The sequence below is a fragment of the Salvelinus namaycush genome, chromosome 11 (genome assembly GCF_016432855.1).
Source record: "Salvelinus namaycush isolate Seneca chromosome 11, SaNama_1.0, whole genome shotgun sequence".
Lineage (NCBI taxonomy): Eukaryota > Metazoa > Chordata > Actinopteri > Salmoniformes > Salmonidae > Salvelinus > Salvelinus namaycush.
Window position 1 is genome coordinate 29,309,941 of NC_052317.1, and position 24,270 is coordinate 29,334,210.

Sequence of the window (24,270 nt, forward strand, 5' to 3'; positions counted from 1 at the left end):
CAGATGATTTTTCCACGTTGCCGGCTCAGAGATTCAAAGCATTGACGTTCCGGTTACCAACCAGAGCTCTTAGTACTCTAACAACCTTTTCTGCAGTATAAGAGGCAGAACCAGTAACTCAGTGAACTTCGGCCACTGGCAGTGCTACTGCAGGCCTAATATCATATCAGCCAACACTTCCCAGCTGTAGCCTTGCCATGCAGTGTTGTCTCATGCAACAATAGCTGACACCAGAACTGCATATCTATGGCTCTTGCTCCTGCCACCGTCTAAGTGATATTTCATGACTAACGCTGTAATAACGAGATCAAGTTGTTGAAGTCAGCTCGTTAGTGCTGATTTATGGTTTTATGTAGACTGTTTGATAATAAGATAATACTCAGTTTTAAAAAGATAATGCTGATTTCATTAAAAATATCACTTTGATACAGATATTAGGCCAGAAAAGACAACACAATAATGATAATACAACAACTCTGTCACACACTGATCTGTTTCACCTGTCTTTGTGATTGTCTCCACCCCCCTCCAGGTGTCCCCATTAGCCCCTGTGTATTTATACCTGTGTTCTCTGTTTGTCTGTTGCCAGGTTCATTCATTTCGTTAAGCCTACCAGTGGTTTTCCCTCTGCTCCTATCTCTCGATTGGTCCCGTTTCCTATTTTTCCCGGTGTTGACAATTCTGCCTGCCATGACCATGAGCCTGCCTGCCAGCCTGTACCTTTGCCCCACCTTTCTGGATTACTGACCTTTGCCTGCCCTGAGCCTATCTGCCATCCTGTACCTTTGCCCCACCTATCTGGATTACTGACCTCTGCCTGCCCTTGACCTGCCTTTTGCCTGCCCCTGTTCGATTAATAAACTGTTGTTACTTCGACGTCGTCTGCATCTGGGTCTTACCTGAAACGTAATAAACTCAAAGAAGATATGTGGTGTATAGATGCATTGACATCCAATTACTAATATTGAATTGCTTTTTATTCAATTTGATAGGGGACAAAAATCCTATTTATTCTGGTGTATTCACAGGAAGGGATAGAATATGCCCTTTTCTGTATGCAAAGAACAATCTTATTTCTTAATGCAAGAGGTCATATTCATTGTTACTGATACAGAATGTCATTTCTATACAAACATGTGTAAGCAGTATGTAATTTCCACACCACATCTGGTTTTGCCAGTGGATGTTTTAAACCACTAGGTGGCATCCATGTATCTGAATGGTTGTGCGTGCACACGCTGTCTCAGTGTAGTATTCCACTGCAACAATATGACAAAAGGCTCTCTATTGTATCACTACACAATCCTTAGCCTAGCCTGTAACAAATGCTACAGCATTTATTTGAACTTTCTTTCTCGTTCAAATGTGATTCAGGGTGACAAGGTCGATGACCTTGTTGCTAATCCACTTTAGTAGTGTGCCAACAGATAACTGGAGGATGACCTGAGGTACCCTTTAACGGGCTGATGACACAAGTCACTCTTTAACTCAGGTTGACATTTATTGACAAGAGTCTTGCCCTAGAGAAAGAACAAACTGTAATAACGAGATCAAGGTGTTGACGTCAGTGTGTTAGTGCTGATATATGGTTTTATGTAGAGTATGTTTGATAACAATATAATACTAATTTCTAAAAAGATTATGCTGATTTCATTCAAAAAAAGTCACTTTGATACAGATAATAGGCCATAAAATACATGATAACACAATGCAATAATGATAATACAATAACTCAAGGAAGATTCGTGGGATATGAACTCATTGACATTCAATTACTAATATTGAATTGGTGGTTATTAAATTTGATAGGGTACAAAAATCCTATTTATTCTGGTGTACTCACGGGAAGGGAGAGAATACACACTGTGCTGTATACAAATAACAATCTTATTCCTTGATGCAGAGTTGGGAAGGAACCGTAAGTAACCATTTCAATGTTAGTCTACACCTGTTGTTTACAAAGCATGTGACAAGTAAAAATTGATTTGAGTAGTTTCCGCTAGATGGGCCAGCTGCAACGTCAAAATTGTCAATATGTAAAAAATTCAGGAAAACAAACATGTGTTTTTTTGGTCTTAGGCATTAGAGTTAGCATTGTGGTTAAGGTTAAAGTTAGGGTTAGGTTTAAAACAGATGTTATGGCTGTGCCAGCTCTTGACCACCCTGCAGAGCAGCCTCCAGGGCAACATTGATTGATTGTAGTCTGCAGTTTGAAGGTAACTGACCTACAGAAACAGTAACGGTCGGCGTCACCGGTCTTCTAGCCATCGTCGATCCACTTTTCATTTTCCATTTGTTTTGTCTTGTTTTCCTACACCCCTGGTTCTCATTTCCCTCATTTAGTGTTGTGTATTTAACCCTCTGTTCCCCCCATGTCTTTGTGTGGAATTGTTTATTGTAAGTGCTTGTGTACATGTTGACTGGTGCGAGACGGGTTTTGTTACCCATGTCTTGTTATTCATTATGCCGTTGGTTTTGCTATTAAACTGCTCCGGCTATGACCTAGTTTTGCTCTCCTGCATCTGACTTCCCTGCCACCGGTTATGCACCCCTTACACAGTCATTTACAATTCAACCGAGAGCGGCGGAGGTGAAATGTTACAAGTGACCCTATGGATGGAGTTAAATGTAACAGGCTGCAGGATTAAATGTAACACTGTCTTCAATGGTAAAAATTATGGGTAATTGTCCCCCACTATGAAACCGAGAGGGGGACTATCGGTCTGTCTCTGTCCGTACATTAGTAAAGGGATATCAAGTCAGTTGAACAACTGAATACATTCAACCAAAATGTGTCTTCCGCAATTAACCTGAATCAGAGAGGGGGGCTGCCTTTATCAATGTCATCGGCGCCCGGGGAGCATTTGCATTTGGGGGTCAACTGCCTCACTCAAGGCCAGAACAGATGATTTCTCCAAGTTGCCGGCTCAGAGATTCAAACCAGTGACGTTTCGGTTACCAACCTAATGCTCGTAACCCCTAGGCTATCTGCGTACTTCGTATCTCAGACATCACTGGCCCGATTTTGACAAAACTTGGATGAAATGTGTCTTGTCATCGATATCCGACATTTACCAAAATTAAATGTTGGATCTCGATGACAAGACACATCATTCACCCAAGTTTCGTCAAAATCGGGACAATGGGGGTGCTGTAGTAATAAACTGAAGTTCCACACTTCAGTCATGACATGTTGTAGATATATGCAGCCCCTCATGAGCAACAACTTCCCATAAGAACCTATAAACTCCACACATAGACTTTCTGCAAATTAGACTTTTTGTCCCCTACCAAACTTTGAACAAGTATATCTCCTGCCCCGTTTTCACTAATAGTAATACTAGTAATATAATAGTGAAGACATCAACACAGTACAAAAAAGTATGAATGTATGTACTTGTAAGTCGCTCTGGATAAGAGCGTCTGCTAAATGACTTAAATGTAAAATGTAATGAAAAAACACATATGGAATCATGTAGTAACCAAAAAAGTGTGAAACTTCTTCAAAGTAGCCACCCTTTGGCTTGATGACAGCTTTGCACACTCTCAACCAGCTTCATGAGGTAGTCACCTGGAATGCATTTAAATTAACAGGTGTGCCTTGTTAAAAGTTAATTTGTGGAATTTCTTTCCTTCTTAATGCGTTTGAGCCAATAAGTTGTGTTGTGACAAGGTAGGGGTGGTATACAGAAGATGGCCCTATTTGGTAAAAGACCAAGTCCATATTATGGCAAGAACAGCTCAAATAAGCAAAGAGAAATGACAGTCGATCATTACTATAAGACATGAAGGTCAGTCAATCTGGAATATTTCAAGAACTTTGAAGGTTTCTTCAAATGCAGTTGCAAAAACCATCAAGTGCTATGATGAAACTGGCTCTCATGAGGACCGCCACAGGAAAGGAAGACCCAGAGTTACCTCTGCTGCAGAGGATACATTCATTAGAGTTACCAGCCTCAGAAATTGCAGCCCAAATAACAGACACATCTCAACATCAACTGTTCAGAGGAGACCGCATGAATCAGGCCTTCATGGTCGAATTGCTGCAAAGAAACCATTACTAAATGACACCAATAAGAAGAAGAGACTGGCTTGGGCCAAGAAACACAAGCAATGGACATTAGACTGGTGGAAATCTGTCCTTGAGATTTTTGGTTCCAACCGCCATATCTTTGTGAGACGCAGAGTAGGTGAACAGATGATCTCCACATGTGTGATTCCCACTGTGAAGCATGGAGGAGGAGGTTTGAAAGCGTGGGGGTGCTTTGCTGGTGACACTGTCTTGTGACTTTTTTAGATTTCAAGGCACACTTAACCAGCATGGCTACAGCATTCTGCAGCGATACACCATACCAACTGGTTTGCGCTTAGTGGGACTTTCATTTGTTTTTCAACAGGACAATGACCCAACACACCTCCAGGCTCTCTAAGGGCTATTTGACCAAGAAGGAGAGTGATGGAATGCTGCATCAGATGACCTGGCCTCCACAATCACCCGACCTCAACCCAATTGAGATGGTTTGGGATGAGTTGGACCGCAGATTGAAGGAAAAGCAGCCAACAAGTGCTCAGCATATGTGGGAACACCTTCAAGACTGTTGGAAAAGCATTTCAGGTGAAGCTGGTTGAGAGAATGCCAAGAGTGTGCAAAGCTGTCATCAAAGCAAAGAGTGGCTACTTTGAAGAATCTCAAATATAAAATATATTTTGATTTGTATAACACTTTTTGGGTTACTACATGATTCCATATGTGTTATTTCATATGTTTGTCTTCAGTATTATTCTACAATGTAGAAAATTGTACAAATAAAGAAAAACCCTTGAATGAGTAGGTGTGTCCAAACTTTTGTCTGGTACTGTACGTCTTGTCATTGACATCTGGCATTTACAAAATTACACTGATTGGCCCAAGGGGGGTGCTATAATAACATAGAGGGAAAAATACTTTTGTTTCTCTTTCTCATTAATCCATGCAACATACTCTACGTTTGAATAATTGTCACTAATTTGTTCAAGGGGGGACGCTTTATCATGGATTGTGTGGTGTGACATGTTTTTACTGTTGCCTGGATGAAAAATTGTATGATTTGAAACTGCTATTTGGATGAAAATACAAAAACGGAGTAGCCAAAATGTATATATATATATGATACTTTTAGTATTCAACGGTATGAATTAGTCTTTATCATGTTTCTAAGGTATTGTCTTAGTTGTACTGGGAAACTTGATGTAAAGAAGTACAATTTTATATAATTATGTAAATGTTTCTAAATACTATATTAAATAGCATACACTTTAGGTGAGGGGTCAATTGTAACATGTGTAATCTGAGCAATAATTATTATCATCAACTCTATCAATAAAAATACCTCTTCTTATAGCTAAAAATGATATATGATTTATATGTAGAATATTTACGAGTACTCCTAAAACTTCTCAGGTATGTAGACACTAACCAATCACTAGCACTTTGAATGACAGCTTTCTACCTGGTTTCATATTTGAGTTATTTAGCTGTTACAACTGACCCTGTGTTACTTTTAGCCCCAGATTCCCCTAAGTACTTTTACAATACATTCAGATCTCTATCTTGTGTGTGATAAAAACAGTGTTCTTTTTTCCCTCAACAATGTTACAGGCAGATGACATCTTTACCACGCATCAAGGTACGCTTTATCTAACAGATAAGTCTAATGTGAAAAACTGCTCTCTTCCTGAAAGGGAATCTAACTCTAGGCCATTGAAATCAACTTTCAGGGAGTTTCATAGTTACTTACATTGTAACAGATGAGGATGTTAGCACAAGAATGACCAATTCATAACACATTGTTGGATGTTCTGGATATTTGTTAATACTGTCTCTAATACCACAATGTCTTTCTGAACTTCACAAATGTAGGTGCCATAACAATTTATAAAGAGGAATTGATGTGCTGCTGAAATGTAGAAAACAAGAAAAGTATAATATTTTGGATCTAAAAATAGTAATCTGTGAAACATTGAAACACTCACCCTCCAAGTTTACATTTCGCTACAGTGTACGAAGTATGGACTCATTTGGATGTGTGAAAGTCCATGAACTTCAAACCTTAAAGACATCCTCCAACGATTGTTTTACTTTTACAGTTGAAAAGCGATATCCCAAGTATAAATACAGTAAAGTACACACACTAAAGGGTCAAATACGTTTTGAGCAAAATAGTGTGTTTTAGACAACTGCAAACTTCAAGGCATTCGGGAGTTGGTCTGATGGGATTTGTGTGATGTCACCGGCCTCCCACCTTGCTTGAGGAACACTAGAGGAGCAAAAGCGAACAAAAGAGGCAAGCCCACCCCCCAACTTGCACCATGTCATGACTTACCTGGACCACCTATTGAGATGTGCCTTTTGTTAAGTAAATCAGCTGTTAAATGACTTGAAGAGGAGACTGGAGTGCCACTTTAAGTTTAACTGTAGGGTGGCAACGTACTAAGCATGAACTTCCTTCATCATAATATCACTTTGAAACCCTGAGTGATGATTGAGGAAAACCATAAACATAAACATACCATAAACATCACACTATACTATCATGTCAGTGAGGAGCCTAAAAACACAGAATTTTAGAAAGGATCCGTGTTAATTTCTCTTGGGACATGCCGCCCCCATCTGGCCAAAAATCATAGTATACATTTGTTTTGCTATACATACACACAGCGAGGCAGGGTTTAACGTGAACAAGCCCCCGAGTAGCATACATCCATAGGGTACTCCCGTTACTCATATCTTAAATTACTTACTTTGTTCATAACCCGACAACTGCTGTATTCATTTTTTTATTCATTCTATAAACATTTAGGATATGCTTGGTTGGCCATTTTTCATACTTCCATGCCGTCTTAATCAACAAACTACATCATTCCTAAAAACACTTTCATTCGAAACGTAAAAATATTAGCATGAACAGATACTGTCGCATGGAATGTACGTCTCGATTATCAGCCAAAGAGACGATTAGAGTGGCAGAATAAGTATCTTTCAAATAATGTGTTGCTGTGACCGCCAAGTATGTTAATAACGACATGTGGGGCTGCTGAAAACGTTTATTGAAACGACCAAAAAGTGTCAGTTGTTTGCAGCGGATGCCGCCAAAGTTTGACTAATTACATGAAAGTAATGGGAATACCCTACTGCTGTACACTACTCGGGTGTGTGGTCACGTTACGCCTCGCCATGTGTACCTATACCACCACTGATCATACATTCTTATTTACAAAGGGGTCACAGAAAAATGGTCCGTGTTGTTTCCATGTTGTAGTATAATCTCTTTGAGACTACTTGTCAGTGATTGTGTCCTGGCAGGAATTGGAGTGGAAAGTCTGATGGGTCAAAGTTGCTTCCTGTTTTGTTTCATACTCCTATGATGAACATTGAAGTACCTCTTGGGGAAACAGGAATTGAGATGTCTCTGTGACAAATTACTTACATAACAAATTAAAATGCTGTAGGCTACATTGAGATTTGTACCAGTTTTATAAACTATTATGGTGAGTGACAATTTTTGTATTATTCATTACACTGTGTGATAGCAAAGTTCAACTAATAAACATCTTTATTGTCAGTATCTTGACAATATAACCCTTGTATATGAAATCAAATTATTTTGAAAAGAATCTGAAGGAAAACTGAGTTATTTTCTCTTGGGACATGCCATCTGGCCAAGAATGATAGTGTACATTTATTTTGCTATAGATACACACAGCGAGGCAGGGATTAACGTGAACACGCCCCCGAGTAGGATACAGTCATAGGGTACTCCGTTTTCTGAAATTAATTACTTTATTCATAACCAGACAATTCCTGTATTCATTTTTCATTCATTCTATAAACATTTAGGATATGCTTGGTTGGTCATGTTTCATACTTCCATGCCGTCTTAATCCACAAACTACATCATACCTAAAGCACTTTCATTCGAAACGTAAAAATATTAGCATGAACACATAGACTGTCGCATGGAATGTACGTCTCGATTATCAGCCAAAGAGACGATTAGAGTGGCAGAATAAGTATCATGCAAATAATGTGTTGCTGTGACTGCCACGTATGTTAATAACGACATGTGAGGCTGCTAAAAACGTTTATTGAAACGACCAAAAAGTGTCAGTTGTTTGCTGAGGATGCCGCCAAAGTTTGACTAATTACATGGGGGTAATGGGAATACCCTACTGCTGTACACTACTCGGTGTGTGGTCACGTTAAGCCACGCCTCGCCATGTGTATCTATACCACCACTGATCATACATTCTTCTTTACAAAGGGGTCACAGAAAAATGGTCCGTGTTGTTTCCATGTTGTAGTATAATCTTTTTGAGACTACTTGTCAGTGATTGTGTCCTGGCAGGAATTGGAGTGGAAAGTCTGATGGGTCAAAGTTGCTTCCTGTTTTGTTTCATACCACTATGATGAACATTGAAGTACCTCTTGGGGAAACAGGAATTGAGATGTCTCTGTGACAAATTACTTACATAACAAATTAAAATGCTGTAGGCTACATTGAGATTTGTACCAGTTTTATAAACTATTATGGTGAGAACCACATTTTGTATTATTCATTACACTGTGTGATAGCAAAGTTCAACTAATAAACATCTTTATTGTCAGTATCTTGACAATATAACCCCTGAATATGAAATCACATTATTTTGAAAAGGATCTGAAGGAAAACTGAGCTTTTTTGTCATATGGCCAAAAAATACCATTATTTTACTACACCACCACTTTTGACCAGTACAATGGTCCATGTGGTTTGAATATTATTGACTGTAGTTCAATCTCTTTGGGTCTATTTATCAGTGATTGTGTCTTGCCCTGCTGTCAGGAATTAGGGGTCACAGTACTATGGTCCATGTTGTTTGCATATTATTGACAGTCTTCTAGGAGATATTTTAGAGTTGTTCAATATGGTCTACTTTCAGTGATTGTGTTCTGTCCTGGCAGGAATTGGGGTGGAAAGTCTGATGGGTCAAAGTTGCTTTCTTTCCACTACGACCTTAGAAGTACCTCCTCGGGATTAGTCTGCGACAAATTACTTTTAAACAAAAATTTTAAAATCTGATGCAATAGGCTACATTGAGATTTTTAGCAGTTTTATACATATATTCCTTGAATACGGTAGATATCCTCTACCTAGATACAGTGCATTCGGAAAGTATTCAGACCCCTTGCAAAGCTTTTTTCAGGTCTCTCCAGAGGATGTTAGATCTTGTTCAAGTCCAGGCTGTGGCTGGACCACTCAAGGACATTCAGAGACTTGTCTGTGTGCTTAGGGTTATTGTCCTGTTGGAAGGTGAATCTTCATCCCACTCTGAGGTCCTGAGTGCTCTAGAGCATGTCTCCATCAAGGATTGCTCTGTACTTTGCTCCGTTCATCTTTCCCTTGTTCCTGACTAGTCTCCCAGTTCCTGCTGCTGAAAAACATCCCCATCGCAGGATGCTGCCACCACCATGCTTATTAGGGATGGTGCCAGGTTTCCTCCAGACGTGACGCTTGGCATTCAGGCCAAAGAGTTCAATCTTGTTGTTTCCCATTGTCTGAGTCCTTTAGGTGCCTTTTGGCAAACTCCAAGCGGGCTGTCATGTGTCTTTTACTGAGGAGTAGCTTCCGTCTGGCCACTCCATAAAGGCCTGATTGGTGGAGTGCTGGAGAGATGGTTGTCCTTCTGTAAGGTTCTCCCATCTTCCCAGAGGAACTGACTAAGGCCCTTCTCCCCCAATTTTATTTTATTTCACCTTTATTGCTCAGTTTGTCCGGGAGGCCAGCTCTAGGAAGTCTTGGTGGTTCCAAATTTCTTCCATTTAAGAATGATGGAGGCCACTGTGTTCTTGGGGACCGTCAATGCTGCAGAAATGTTTTGGTACCCTTCCCCAGATCTGTCCCTCGACACAATCCTGTACGGACAATTCCTTCGACTTCATGGCTTGGTTTTTGCTCTGACATGCACTGTCAACTGTCAGAACTTATATAGATAGGTGTGTGCCTTTCCAAATCATGTCCAATCAATTGAATTTACCACAGGTGGACTCCAATCAAGTTGTAGAAACATCTCAAGGATGATCAATGGAAACAGGATGCACCTGAGCTCAATTTTGAGTCTCATAACAAAGGATCTGAATACTTATGTAAATAAGGTATTTCTGTTTTTTACATTTGCAAACATTTCTAAAAACCTGTTTTTGTTTTGTCATTATGGGGCATTGTGTGTAGATTTATGAGGAAAAAATAATTTAAGCAATTTTAGAATAAGGCTGTAAGGTAACAAAATGTGGAAAAAGTCAAAAGGTCTGAACACTTTTCAAATGCATTGTACATAGCCCTGATTTAAAAAAAAATCTGTACTGGCATTATGAAACTGAGTTACAGGAAGGGAGGACACCACTTTATCCTTGTAAGATAGCCAAGAGGTTTAACTGGTGTCACACATATGCTGAGTGACTTTATTTTATTTCTTTATTTTTTTCAGTACACTGTGTGATAGCAAAAAAACTGCTCAAATATTAAACATCTTTATTGTCATGTATTTTGCCAATATACCCCCCTATTTGTACAATGATATACTGTATATGAATACAAGGAATAGAAGGACACAAACACACTGTAAATAGAGAGTGATTGTAAATAATCCAATTAACTCCCCAGGTATAGTTAACATGTTATAATGTAAACAGTTATTTGTGCAAAGCCATTTCAACTCTTATGGAGGATTATCTCCGCTCTGTGTTTATTGGTTGATGAGTATTATTCTCTAGGTAGCTCTGAACTGCTTGTAACTCTATCACTCCACTCTGAACTGACATGGACTTTGTGCTATCGGAGCACTCCAGCACATACTCATCACTGGTTCTTCTTCTGCATTTCCCCCCACACATCTTAGCAAAGCCCTTCCAAACCCTCTTGTTGACAAAGGCATACACAATGGGATTTACAAAACCATGGCTATAGGCAATGACCTCTGTAACCTGAATGGCGAAATCCAGATGTAGGCTTGTGGCACAATTAGAAATCACATGCAAGTGTTGCAAGGAGTGTAAAAAGGACACAATGTTGTACGGGAACCATAACACAAAAAATACCACAACAACTATCATGACCAATTTCAGACTCTTTCGTCTCGGTCCCACTTTAACCTTCGCTACAGCACAGCAGACTCGCAGGTAGCAGAAGAGCATGATCAGAAAAGGTGTGAGAAACCCAAAGACGTTCAGCTGAAACTTCATGAGAATCTTCCACAGAGGCAAGTGATTTTCCTCTCCAAAAGGGTACATGCAAATCTTCTGGCCGTGAAACTCTTGTTCCTGAACGAAGGTCCAATGTGGAGCTGCTGCTAAAATGGAGAGGCTCCACACCACAAAGCACACTAAGGTGTTTTCCATAGGTGTACAGTGGTTCCAGTTGGAAAGAGTCCATACTACACTTAAATACCTATCCACACTTATACAAGTGATGAACAGGATACTGCTGTACAAAGTAGTGATGTAAATCGCAGTAACTGTCTTGCAGGAATCATTGCCAAATATCCATTCATTATGGGCATATACTGCCCAAAAAGGGAGTGTTAATGCAAACAACATATCAGAAATCGCCATACTCATAGGAAATGTTTTTCTATGATGTTTGGATTTGATTAAAGTTGAAATAAAAAGTATATTTACTATAATGCTGAGGGTGCAAATGATAATGTAAGAGACGGGTAGAAAAATTCTTCCAAATACTTTGACGTGTGCCTTTTCACAAAGTCCAAAGCCGTCCAATGGTTCATCTCCATAGTCATAATAATGGCTGTAATTATAATCATCACTCAGTTCTGAGATGTTTAAATCCATTATCCTGTTGTATATCTAAGGAGGAGAAATGTGAAATACAGACTTCAGATAGATGATATACCATCAAGAAGAAGAAACAACATTCCTCTATGATGTTTTAGGCATGCAAAAGAGTAGGCTTACCTCTGGAAACAAAAGTGTTTCTGAAATCCTAAAAGCCAGTAGTAAAGGTTCTGTTCCAGCAATACAAAAGTGCCTTTGAGTAATAAGCACTATAGGTATGACAAAGTAAGCAGTTCGTCTGAAGTAAGAAGGCATTCCTCTGTTTCCTGGTATTTGTCATTACCTCTTCCTCTTACAAATAAGAGGTATGTAAAATCCTGTGTTTTTTTTAACTCTTAATGGAAACTCAAAATCTGAACTTATCAAACAGCATATTTGTGGAATAAGTTCATAGAAATTGATAATGGATAGTTAAAACCTCTATTTAAACATGTCACAAGATACTATGTTGATGTTTTGCCCCTTGAGAGTATCCTATCACATGACAGGTTGTAATTTAAAAACTCTATTTCCAATGCAACAAAAATCCACTATAGACCCTCTTGGAAACATCTGAATTAAATGATAGGTTTATAGGTTTGAACTCAATGACTCAACGATTTACCTCTAGACCTATACCTCTATAGACCTAACTTGATTCTATTTTATGTATAGATAGGGTATAGACGTTTATTATTTTGAATATTTAAAACATGAACCACCTGTGTTTTTAGTCAATTCTATCAATGTCTATAAACCTATGATAGATATTTGAGTTGTATAAAATAACAATTTAATGCAAATCGATTCACAGCACGAGATGCAAAATAACTAGGGTACATTCTGTTCTAGCACGTGGCGAATCCGCCCATCGGATGAGACAAGCTATTTTAAAACACCACACCACGCCCCCCCCCCCCCCCCCGTTTCGTTTTGCACTCTGGGAAATGGCGTTCCAATAAACTTTAAAACGACGTTTATGTAAGTGTAAATGTAAGTAGCTCAAAAATAAATGTATACTCTGATCCTTAAATACATACGTACACATGTGTATCTCGGAGTTAATAAACACGTTTTATTTGGAGGTATATGCTCTGTTATAACCGATTTTGTAATCCCCCCCGTACTACAATTCATACAGATTTTCTTCTGTGAACGATTTAGTTTATTTGCAGCTCGAGTTTATTATTTTCCAGGGAAAGCCATAATAAAATGTACCATAAACAAGGCATAATAATCAAGAGATTGAACAAATTAATTTAAAAAGGTTGAGAGGTTTTTATTGGCTAAACGTGTGAGATAATTCAATGGAAAAAGACAGCCTACGTCACATGTGTGTGAAAATTTTACCTCATTTTGGACTGCTGTTTGAGTTGCTCAATGTAAGGACAGCGCGGTGTCTATTTGCTGTGTAGCGCATACAGAATCAGTCCGGATCCATTATCTTCAATAGAAGTTTGACAAAACGGTAAGAATAAATGTTCATTCTAATGTCGGATGTTGTCTTTATTTAGGGTATGACAAGTGATATTTACTATGAAACAGTTTCCTTTGACCTTCATTCAAAAGTGTCATCGACGTGGGAACTCTTATATAGCTAGGCCAAAATGAATGAATTATAATGTTATTCTGTATTACATTATCACATTGCTTTAATCTCTGATATTAACTATTAGGTTACATCCTAACAGTCCTTGAAATAAATCGACGTTTTACTGTATTTTCCAAGAGAACACCATGTTACTGATATCTGAACTTCTACTTCAAGTTATTGTATTATTGGTTTTACAAGCTCAAATAGGCCTACTGAGACCTATAAGTATGTCCCAATATTTTCCAATAATATTACTGCTAATAGCCTATTTAATGTAATTATCTGTGTCGTTGATGTAGTGAGACAATCATTGTGAATAACGTCTTTGGTAGACTTATGTTATAAAGTACAGTACCTCTGAGTAATTATAATTTTCTGGTTTCAGCCAAGATGTCTGCATATGACGAAGAAGAATCTAAGTTTATGCGAAAGGTGAAGGAGAATCCTTTTGTCCCAATAGGTGAGTAGTATAAAATGTTGTATGTAAACCCTGGATTGCTGATGCAATGTATTGGCCATATTGTCACACCCCAGAAGAAGCAGTCTCCATAGTAATGAAAGTTGGAATTCTACAGTGTTTCAATTAAATGTTTCAAGGACAAAATTACATGTATTAAGTATTTTGTTGTTGTAGTGCGGACAGTGACATTAGAACTTTATAAAAATGATACTTTAAGGAAAATGTTTAAAATTATTTTTAGCTCACATAATATGTAAAAGTATGCATTAAAGTCTCTGTAATAGAATGAACGTGGCAAAAACAAATGTAGACATTGACAAATTCATTTCCATTGCTTCGAAAATATTTTTTACAACGGTGGGGGATTGCCAAGATGGTGGCTTTAAAACAGTGCCCCATGTCAGTCATCTAGTGTATACTACCAATAATTTATATACACAGCACACACAACCACACCTGTAGCCCATATCCATCATAGTTTTCTCATGCACCTTTATGGACCTGCAAATTGGTTGTTTTTTGTTTTTTATTGATGTAGATATTGACTGTATGTCTTCAATTGCCATTGTCCTATATGCCCAGTCGTCCTTTATATTGTGTAACTCTGTGTTGTTGTCTCTTCACACTGCTATGCTTTATCTTGGCCAGGTCGCAATTGTAAATGAGAACTTGTTCTCAACTAGCCTACCTGGTTAAATAAAGGTGAAATAAAAAAAATATTGTGTACATTTTTTTAAATTTTTTTTAGGGATGGCAGGATTCTTTTCCATTGTGGGCTACAGACTTTACAAGTTGAAGAGCCGTGGAGACATGAAGATGTCAGTGCACCTTATCCACATGCGTGTTATGGCCCAAGGATTTGTGGTGGGAGCTATGACCATTGGTATGTACAGTATTACAGGCTGTTGGACCCTGTTGACACCTAGGGGCTGTTCCAGAAAGCAGGATCAATAAGTAAGCCAGGTAGCTAACTGTCCCAAAAATAATGAAATAACTTAATATTTGAGAAATATTAACTTTAAATAATTGACTCGACAACCAACAACCCATATTCAAGTTTAGCATTCTAAATAATTTAGAAAATCAGGAGCTATATTTATCAAAGTTTGCTTGGTAATTTAATGGTCCTGCTTTCTGGAACACCCCACTGGTATTAAACTTGAAATCTGTATTTGATAAAATACCTTTGTGTTCACACATGACCTTTAAATGTGTCATGTGTCCACATTGTGATTGGATGAGGTTGTAATGTTATTTAACGTTGCAGGCACCAGTTTTCTGGCACATGCCAAATTGAAATATTTTAGCACAGTGTTGTAAGGTTTCTGGCGAAATGTATCTGTCCCAAAACAGATTTGGCTACTGATCAGATCGCACAGGATGTGGAAACTGTTATTTTGATACATTATTATTCTAGATATAAACTAGTCTGAAAGCCTTTCACCCTGCAGATGTTGTCATTATGTTGCTATGTTACATGAAAAAGTTTACCGTATGAAATGTACACTTTCTTATTTAATAGTTACAGCAGCTCCAATACAATGTAATTTTATTTACCAGTTTTGGAAATTATCTTTATTTAACATTTTCTTCCCTCTGTTTTTCAGGTGTCATTTATTCCATGTACAAAGACTACATTGTGAAGCCAAGAGAAGAACTGAAGGCATTGCAACAGCAGACTGCATTTCAACACAAATAACCCGATAAATGAATATGGACTCTTTTGGATTTATATTTTGTATGTCCCCTTAATATTATCTCAGTTTGCCATAAGTTGTATATCTACACATCTTTCCCACATATAACACACCTCTTAATGTACTAGGTAGTTTTAAGGAATTCTCACTCAACAAGAATGTCTACTGCACTCTTTTTATACGAAGATGCCGTGCCTTACCTCAACTCAGTTTTGTGTGTGTTTCCTGAGGGTTGTCACTTTGATGAGACATAGATATGAGCCAACTGTAACTACCTGAGATGGTATTGCAGCTTAGTGACACACAAAACATGATATATGAGATTATTGTGAATGCAAGTCTGTTGAAGGTACTTGGTTGACTAGAGGACAAGTGGTAGTGGAAACTCACATTCTAAAAAATAGTTTTAGATTTTAAGAGAACAATATTTTGGGATAGGTCACAGGATGTTGTATGAAATATTTATTGCTAAGGATGTTAGTTACATCTGGTTATCAAATGAGGAGCAAACAGCCATTTGATGCTATAAAACGGGTACTCTTACCCTACGAGGTCCGAAGCCTGCTGGTTCTATTCTACCTGACAATTAATTGCACGCACCTATTGTCCCAGCCTCTGACTAAAGGGGAACAATGAAAAAATACAGTGGAACTGGCTTTGAGGTCCAGAGTTGAGTTTGAGGGCTATATAACATGCTCTGGATCAGCAAAGGCTATTAGGTAGTTTGAGTTGAAGTGACTGTTGGTACAAGACAACCAGCTGTTATTAGGACACAGGTCTTGGTCAACCACCACTATTCCAATCGTCACTCAATGCTTTTCTGGATTTCCTTTGGAAGAATATTTTATTGTATTTGTTTATTTTATTGGTTGATCGTTACATTATTTAGATTCACTCTATTATTAAAGCTGCAATGTGTAACTTTTTGGGTGACCTGACAAAATTCACATAGAAATGTGAGTAATCGATTTGTCACTCATTGACAGCAAGTCTAGCGGTAGATCTGTTCTATGTGCACTATTTCTATGCTTTCCACTTTTAAGTTTAATTTTTGCAACTTTTACTTTCGGTTTTGTGTACCAGCTTCAAACAGCTGAACATACAATATTTTTGCCTATGTGAAAATACATTTCACAGCAGTTTAGACGGTACAATGATTCTTTACACTATACTTGCTTGTTTTGTCACATACACTGAAATTAGACAAACTATTAGAATTTTTACGATTTAGCAACCAGGAAATGGCGGAGCGATATCTGCCTAGTACATCTTTATGTATTGCATTTTACCAATGAAAAATATGTGTTGCACCTTACTATTGTCAAATGGCCTTTACTTATGAGTGCAATAAAGCATCCCCCTAATAGGTGGTAGTGACCTGTGACCTGACAATAGGAGAGGCTAACACACTCTATTAGTCTGGCACTCGGACTACCTAAATCAGGATCTCAAAAGATATCCTTGTGTGATTTTTGTTTTCTGATAGAAAGATAAATTGATATTCTGTAATAAAGTGGTCTCACACAGCTAATGGCTGAATTGTTTATACAGAGTAAGTAATTGGGCAGTGGGCCTATAATCATAACTTGTATGGAACTGCATTTAAGGCATTGTCTACAAACTGATGATATTTTTACTATCTATGTTATAAGTCATTCTCTCTCCCAATGTTGAGTGCACTGGAACATATTCATCAACAATAGTGTGTGAAATAAATACAAATTATTATTAAGTGTTGTGTATGACAATATTACTTTAGAAAATCAGTCAGAAAACAATATTAACCCACTTCATCACACTCATTCTAATGTACTTTGGATTATTATGGGTTTCAATAATAACTGTAGACTGATAATGTTGAATGCACTGGCACACAGGTTGCCAAATCAAAATGGTCATGTGTTTGATTGAATGACGTAGGTCTACTGTATGTCTATGATTTGATCATCCAGTATGTCTGGCAAAAACATCAGACTGGACACGGGGCCTGGTCCTCTCCCCGCCTGTTGACCTGTTGCGCCGTGCGTGCCTCCAAGGAAGAGCACGTTGCCATGGAAATGATAGCATTCGATGGGACTAGGAAGTGCGTCGCCACTACCAAAACGACAGTCCATGCCAATCGGGATCCGTGGGGGACGTCCACACTACCGTTGAAGTTAAAATTCAAGATGGTTAAGGGGTAAAACCTCTTAAGAATCGGACCCTTTTTTAAAATTTTCGTCTAAAATGACATACCCAGACACAGCACAAACTGTAGAACCCGTTCTTACATTTGAATATAAAAATGGATTTTATCAAACAAAACTATGCTATATTTTATCTCTGGGACCCTCAGGATGACAAATCAGAGCAAGATTACTGAATGTAAGTACATTATTTACCTTCAGAGGTAAATGTATCAAACCAGTTGCCGTGATAAAGTTTTGTTGTGCACTCTCCTCAAACAATAGCATGGTATTTTTTCCCTCACTGTAATAGCTACTGTAAATTGGACAGCGCAGTTAGATTAACAAGCATGTAAACTTTCTGCCCATATAAGGACATGTCTATGTCCTGGGACAATGATCCCAAAAAGCACTGACCCCAAAACAAGCTTATAACCACAGATATCTTCATTTTAAACAACCTTCTTAGCGTTAGATGTTATAACAGGAAGCAGATGTTAATTAGTTCCGCGTTTAGCTACAACATAACAGTAACTAGCTAGCTTAAAACCTCTTAAATGTAATGGCAAAAATGTAGATTTCCGCCTAAATAGACATACCCAAATGTAAGTGCTTTTAATGAGCAGTTACATAAGGACATGCATAAACTTGGTGTCATTAGAAATAAATCATCTGGGAGATTATAAAGTAATGGTCAGAACATAGATAGGAATGGCACAGTTCAGATCACACAAGTTCAAGCACACACAAACTGTTTTTTGGACAACATGTAAGTCAATTATTGATGAATAAAGCTGGAAACACATCAGATGGCTTCCACAAAAAGTCTAAAACTTCTGGAAAAAATGGGATTGATAGACACAACAGCTTGAACTTTACAGATGTTTTAGTAATGGGTATTAGTTGCGGTCAAGGGACATATCCAAGTGTCCCCTCAACCTCTCCAAAGTGTCCTAAGTATGTAAATTAGGGAAATCCATTGCTATTACACATTGAATATGCCTAAAAGTTATTGGTCACTGTAAAAACACAATTTCTACAATATCAACCGCTCTCAAACACTGTCGTGTGTCAAAGGACATCCAAGTGAACCTGGGTCCACATAATCTTCAATGCGTGTGTGCCATCTGTCCTCAGGTTCATCTCCCTCTGTTGTGCTGGTTCCAGTGCTGGTTCCAGTGCCTCTACCTCTGCTCCTCCATCTTCTCTGTTGAGGCCTAGTTGTCCTCCCTGTCCCCCCACCTCTAGATGAACTGTCTGAGAGAGGAGTGGAGCCAGGGCCTGCAGTGGAGATAGTGGAAGAGGAGTGTAAACTGGTGGATCTTGAACCATCATTAGAGACAGCAGTGGGGGTTGTGGATCTGGCAGGGGAGGGTGAAGACCTTGACCGGCAGGGGGAGCAGGTTGAGAGCTTCAAGTTCCTTGGTGTCCACATCACCAACAAATTAACATGGTCCAAGCACACCAAGACAGTCGGGAAGAGGGCACGACAAAACCTATTCCCCCTCAGGAGACTGAAAAGATATGGCATGGGTCCTCAGATCCTCAAAAGGTTCTACAGCTGCACCATCGAAGGCATCCTGACTGGTTGCATCACTGCCTGGTATGGCAACTGCTCGGTCTCCGACCGCAAGGCACTACAGAGGGTAGTGCGTACGGCCCAGTACATCACTGGGACCAAGCTTCCTGCCATCCAGGACTTCTATACCAGGCGGTGTCAGAGGAAGGCCCTAAAAATTGTCAAAGACTCCAGCCACCCTAGTCATAGACTGTTCTCTCTGCTACCGCACGGCAAGCGGTACCGGAGCGGCAAATCTGGGTCCAAGAGGCTTCTCAACATCTTCTAGCTCCAAGTCATAAGACTCCTGAACATCTAATCAAATGGCTACCCAGACTATTTGCATTGCCCGCCCCCCTCCAGTCACTTTAATAATTCTACCTACATGTACATATTACCTCAACTTACCGGTGCCCCCGCACACTGACTCTGTACCGGTACCCCACTGTGTATAGTGTCGCTATTGTTATTTTACTGCTGCTCTTTAATTACTTGTTACTTTTATTTCTTATTCTTACTCATATTTTTTTTTAACTGCATTGTGGGTTAGGGGCTCGTAAGGAAGCATTTCACTGTAAGGTCTACACCTGTTGTATTCGGCGCATGTGACTAATAACATTTGATTTGATTTGGGGGTGATTTGCTCCTAAACGTCATCATCCTCTCCGTGGAGAAAAAAATAAAGGAATACAAAAGGATCGATATTGCTAAGATACACATCACTACATTACTGTTATGTAAAAGCAATATACTTAACGTTAACACCCAGCCTAAACTTTGCTACAAATTCCCTGCTGGTGACTTTTATCACACCATCTCACAGCCCTCTCTCAGAGGCAAACTCTGTAAATGTCTAACTACTTCAGTAAGTTCCCCTCCCCCACTGCACATAGCAGGCCATGAGGAATTATAAACTGGTTCCTTTTGTAGTAATTATGTGTTTGTCACGCCCTGACCTTAGAGAGCCTTTTTATTTCTCTATTTGGTTAGTGTAACGATTGTCGTCTGGAGAAAGAGAAGAGGACCAAAGTGCAGCGTGGTACGTAATACATTTAATCAAGATGAATACACGAACAAAAACAACAAAACGACCAATTCTGACAGGTGCAACACTAACCAGAAAATAACCACCCACAAACAAAAGTGGTAAAACAGGCTACCTAAGTATGGCTCTCAGAGACAACGATAGACAGCTGCCTCTGATTGAGAACCATACCAGGCCAAACACATAGAAATAGAAAACCTAGACCTACAACATAGAATACCCACCCACATCACACCCTGACCAAACTAAAAATAGAAACATACAAAGCAATCTACGGTCAGGGCGTGACAGTTAGGTCGGGGTGTGATTTGGGTGGGCATTCTAGTTTTTCTATTTCTTTGTTGGCCGGGTATGGTTCCCAATCAGAGGCAGCTGTCTATCGTTGTCTCTGATTGGGGATCATACTTAGGCAGCCTTTTCCACTTTTAGGTTGTGGGATCTTGTTTTTGGTTAGTTGCTGTGTTAGCGCTACAAAACTTTACGTGTCGTTTATTCTTTCTTGTTTTTGGTGTTCATTTAATAAATATATGATGTACGCCTACCACGCTGCACCTTGGTCCAATCCATCTCTAAACGAAGGTGACAGTGTTCTTTTTTGTTTTTGCTCAACCTGATTGGGTGGGCTTGGCTCCAAAGTGGGTAGGCCTGTGTCCCTGCCTCCCAGTGGAAAACTAATTAGAAAATATTGCACAAACAGGACACAATTACATAGGCCTATACTGTGTGTTGGCTATACATACAGTCCAAAACATGTTCATGCCAAGGCTTTGAAAGCATCTGTTCAAAATACCTAATGTGTTCTGAGTGCGTCCTTTCACAATGCTGGTAGCAATGGTTAGTATTACACAAAAGAGCAAGTCAGACCTACCCAGTCCCACCCAGATCATCTGATATGACTGTAAAGCTTATCTTATTGGTAACATGACTGTCAATCTTTCATTTTACCAGCTCTCCAGTCTTATGCTATACCACAGGTTGAAAGACAAAAACACCACTTTTCATGCGCAAAGATGTAGTCACTGGGTGGACATTTGATGTTTTAATTCAGCCATATGTTATCTGAGAACATTAACAATAGGCTACTTTTGTTACGTAAAAACCCAACGATTAATTTGACACCCCCCCCCCCCCCCCCCCCGTGGAACTCTAAGCTTACCTTGTAAAATGTTTTGTTGTTTAGTGAAAACAAAGTAATTTCTTGACTCTGGGCTGTGATTCGAAAATGGTAGGTCACAGGCCTTATCATCTGTGGAGTCTTTGCATTCACCACATATCAATGTTGTTCCAAGATTTATATAGTTTTAGCTTCTCCACACTAACGGACTGAGTCGCAGCCATCTTGACCACGGGATTATGGGTGGGGCTTGCCCTTTCTTCTTATTCTTGTTTGGGATCGGGTTGGCAGTTCACATCCAACTTTTAAGGTGAATACCCCACCACCTATTGGACTGGAGTGTGAGGCCAATCATGGCCAATCTCTTCATTAGTCCTGTTCCTCCAAGAAAGTGAAATTAAGCCCTAGACACCACTTCCCTCCCCTTTCCTCCCCCCACTACACCACCCAAACCCTTTCACACAATCTCTCCCTATCTACTTCATGCAGTTCACAAAATATCAACACATGCTCCACTGTTTCCTCCACTAAACACACATCACACAGACCTGTTTCATGTTTCCTTATGCACAACGTGGCATTCAAACCTGTGTGCCCAAACCGTAGTCCACTCCACACAACTTCCTCTCTCCTACATCCCATACTCCCCACCTCTTCCTTTACTGACAGGTGAACGTGATAAAATTGCCTCCGCTTACTATGAGCATCCCACTCCCTTTGCCAAAGATCAAGCCCTTTTTCCCCCTATCAAGGACTTTACTTAACTGCGGGCCAGCGGAACCTGAACATCTACCCACTCTCTCGTCACAGCACTCTTAGCCACCACATCGGCCTTCTCATTACTATCCACACCCACATGGGAGGGAACCCATCCTCTCCAATCCCATTAACAACACCATCATCTCCACAAACATGTCTCCTCTATCCAACCTGCCTGTATTCACACTACTGAACACTGCAGCCAAATTAGAGCAGATCACCACTCTGGTATGTCGTTTCACCTCTTCCACCCATCTCAAATCTATAATCATGGTCATCAACTCGGCCGCATACACTGACACATAATCAGTTTATAACCTCTTACATACTCTAACATTGAAATCTGGGATATACACCCCTGCCCCCACCCTACCACTGACTGGATCCTTTGAACCATCTCTATACAGTATATCCTTAAAAACAAATAAAAATGATTATCTATATATCTCTCCACACGCCGTCTCACGTCCTCACCCCATTCTCTCCTGCCCTCAATCATGTGCACATCTACACATGGTTTCGGAAACAGCCATGGAGGAACGTTCCCCAATGCAATTGCTGGCCCTATCTCTCTCTCCCCCAGTTCATATTCTACCACTTTCTGCCCGATTGTCCACCCGTTCTCCCTCTGCTTACCCATTCCTAGCTCCCAGAATTCCCCAGTTACTGTGACCGCAGGATGTCCTTCTGAACTCCCTTTCAACCTCGCCCAATTACGCTAATGCAAGTTTGTTCTGCCTTATCCTCAGTGGCAGTTCCTCACTATCCACTTGTAATGCCTCAACAGGTGTCGTTCTGAAGGCACCCACACACAATCTCAATGCCCTTGACTGTATCCTATCCAGGCACTATAGTACCGTTTTGGCTGCTGATCCATATACAAAGCACCCATGATCCAAAAATGACCTGATCAATGACTGGTACATACACAACAGTGTTTGTCTATTTGACCCCCAATCACATCCTGCCACTGCCCTCATGAGGTTCTGCACCTTCCTGCACTAAATTTAAATATACTCAACTTCCACGTAAGCCTCTCATCAAACCACATACCTAGATACTTAAATTCGGACACCCTACCCGCAGTCGTGGCCAAAAGTTGAGAATGACACAAATATTAATTTTCACAAAGTCTGCTGCCTCAGTGTCTTTAGATATTTTTGTCAGATGTTACTATGGAATACTGAAGTATAATTACAAGCATTTCATAAGTGTCAAAGGCTTTTATTGACAATTACATGAAGTTGATGCAAAGAGTCAATATTTGCAGTGTTGACCCTTCTTTTTCAAGACCTCTGCAATCCGCCCTGGCATGCAGTCAATTAACTTCTGGGCCACATCCTGACTGATGGCAGCCCATTATTGCATAATCAATGCTTGGAGTTTGTCAGAATTTGTGGGTTTTTGTTTGTGCACCCGCCTCTTGAGGATTGACCACAAGTTCTCAATGGGATTAAGGTCTGGGGAGTTTCCTGGCCATGGACCCAAAATATCAATGTTTTGTTCTCCGAGCCACTTAGTTATCACTTTTGCCTTATGGCAAGGTGCTCCATCATGCTGGAAAAGGCATTGTTCGTCACCAAACTGTTCCTGGATGGTTGGGAGAAGTTGCTCTCGGAGGATGTGTTGGTACCATTCTTTATTCATGGCTGTGTTCTTAGGCAAAATTGTGAGTGAACCCACTCCCATGGCTGAGAAGCAACCCCACACATGAATGATCTCAGGATGCTTTACTGTTGGCATGACACAGGATTGATGGTAGCGCTCACCTTGTCTTCTCCGGACAAGCTTTTTTCCGGATGCCCCAAAATATCGGAAAGGGGATTCATCAGAGAAAAGGACTTTACCCTAGTCCTCAGCAGTCCAATCCCTGTACCTTTTGCAGAATATGGCTTCTTTGCTGCCCTTCTTGACACCAGGCCATCCTCCAAAAGTCTTCGCCTCACTGTGCGTGCAGATGCACTCACACCTGCCTGCTGCCATTCCTGAGCAAGCTCTGTACTGGTGGTGCCCCGATCCCGCAGCTGAATCAA

General features: G+C 39.8%; 2 protein-coding genes across 3 annotated transcripts; one reads left to right on the forward strand and one right to left on the reverse strand.

Moving 5' to 3' along the window:
* Positions 1–10,530: 10,530 nt before the first annotated feature.
* On the reverse strand, positions 10,531–12,167 carry LOC120055596 (atypical chemokine receptor 2). Of its 2 annotated transcripts, XM_039003476.1 has the most exons (2): positions 11,987–12,167; positions 10,531–11,878 (listed from the first exon to the last, which is right to left on the reverse strand). In XM_039003476.1, exons 1-2 carry the CDS (start codon positions 12,119–12,121, stop codon positions 10,745–10,747), a joined length of 1,269 nt encoding a protein of 422 aa, XP_038859404.1. In that variant the 5' UTR covers positions 12,122–12,167; the 3' UTR covers positions 10,531–10,744. The 2 variants fall into 2 exon arrangements, with proteins under 2 accessions (XP_038859404.1, XP_038859405.1); XM_039003477.1 differs by lacking the exon at positions 11,987–12,167 and having other exon boundaries at positions 10,531–11,980.
* A 1,012-nt stretch (positions 12,168–13,179) lies between these two features.
* LOC120055984 (HIG1 domain family member 1A, mitochondrial-like) lies at positions 13,180–17,328 on the forward strand. Its single transcript, XM_039004085.1, has 4 exons — positions 13,180–13,313; positions 13,825–13,899; positions 14,648–14,782; positions 15,507–17,328. Exons 2-4 carry the CDS (start codon positions 13,830–13,832, stop codon positions 15,596–15,598), a joined length of 297 nt encoding a protein of 98 aa, XP_038860013.1. The 5' UTR covers positions 13,180–13,313; positions 13,825–13,829; the 3' UTR covers positions 15,599–17,328.
* The last annotated feature ends 6,942 nt before the right edge of the window (positions 17,329–24,270 follow it).

Bases quoted from the DNA above. Each gene is read 5' to 3' on its own strand.
- LOC120055596 (XM_039003476.1), bottom strand. From the start codon at position 12,121: ATGCCTTCTTACTTCAGACGAACTGCTTACTTTGTCATACCTATAGTG. The intron at 11,879-11,986 runs GTAAGCCTACTC...TCTCCTCCTTAG, and splicing joins AAACACTTTTGTTTCCAGAG to ATATACAACAGGATAATGGA.
- LOC120055984 (XM_039004085.1), top strand. From the start codon at position 13,830: ATGTCTGCATATGACGAAGAAGAATCTAAGTTTATGCGAAAGGTGAAG. The intron at 13,900-14,647 runs GTGAGTAGTATA...AATTTTTTTTAG, and splicing joins GAATCCTTTTGTCCCAATAG to GGATGGCAGGATTCTTTTCC. The intron at 14,783-15,506 runs GTATGTACAGTA...TCTGTTTTTCAG, and splicing joins GGTGGGAGCTATGACCATTG to GTGTCATTTATTCCATGTAC.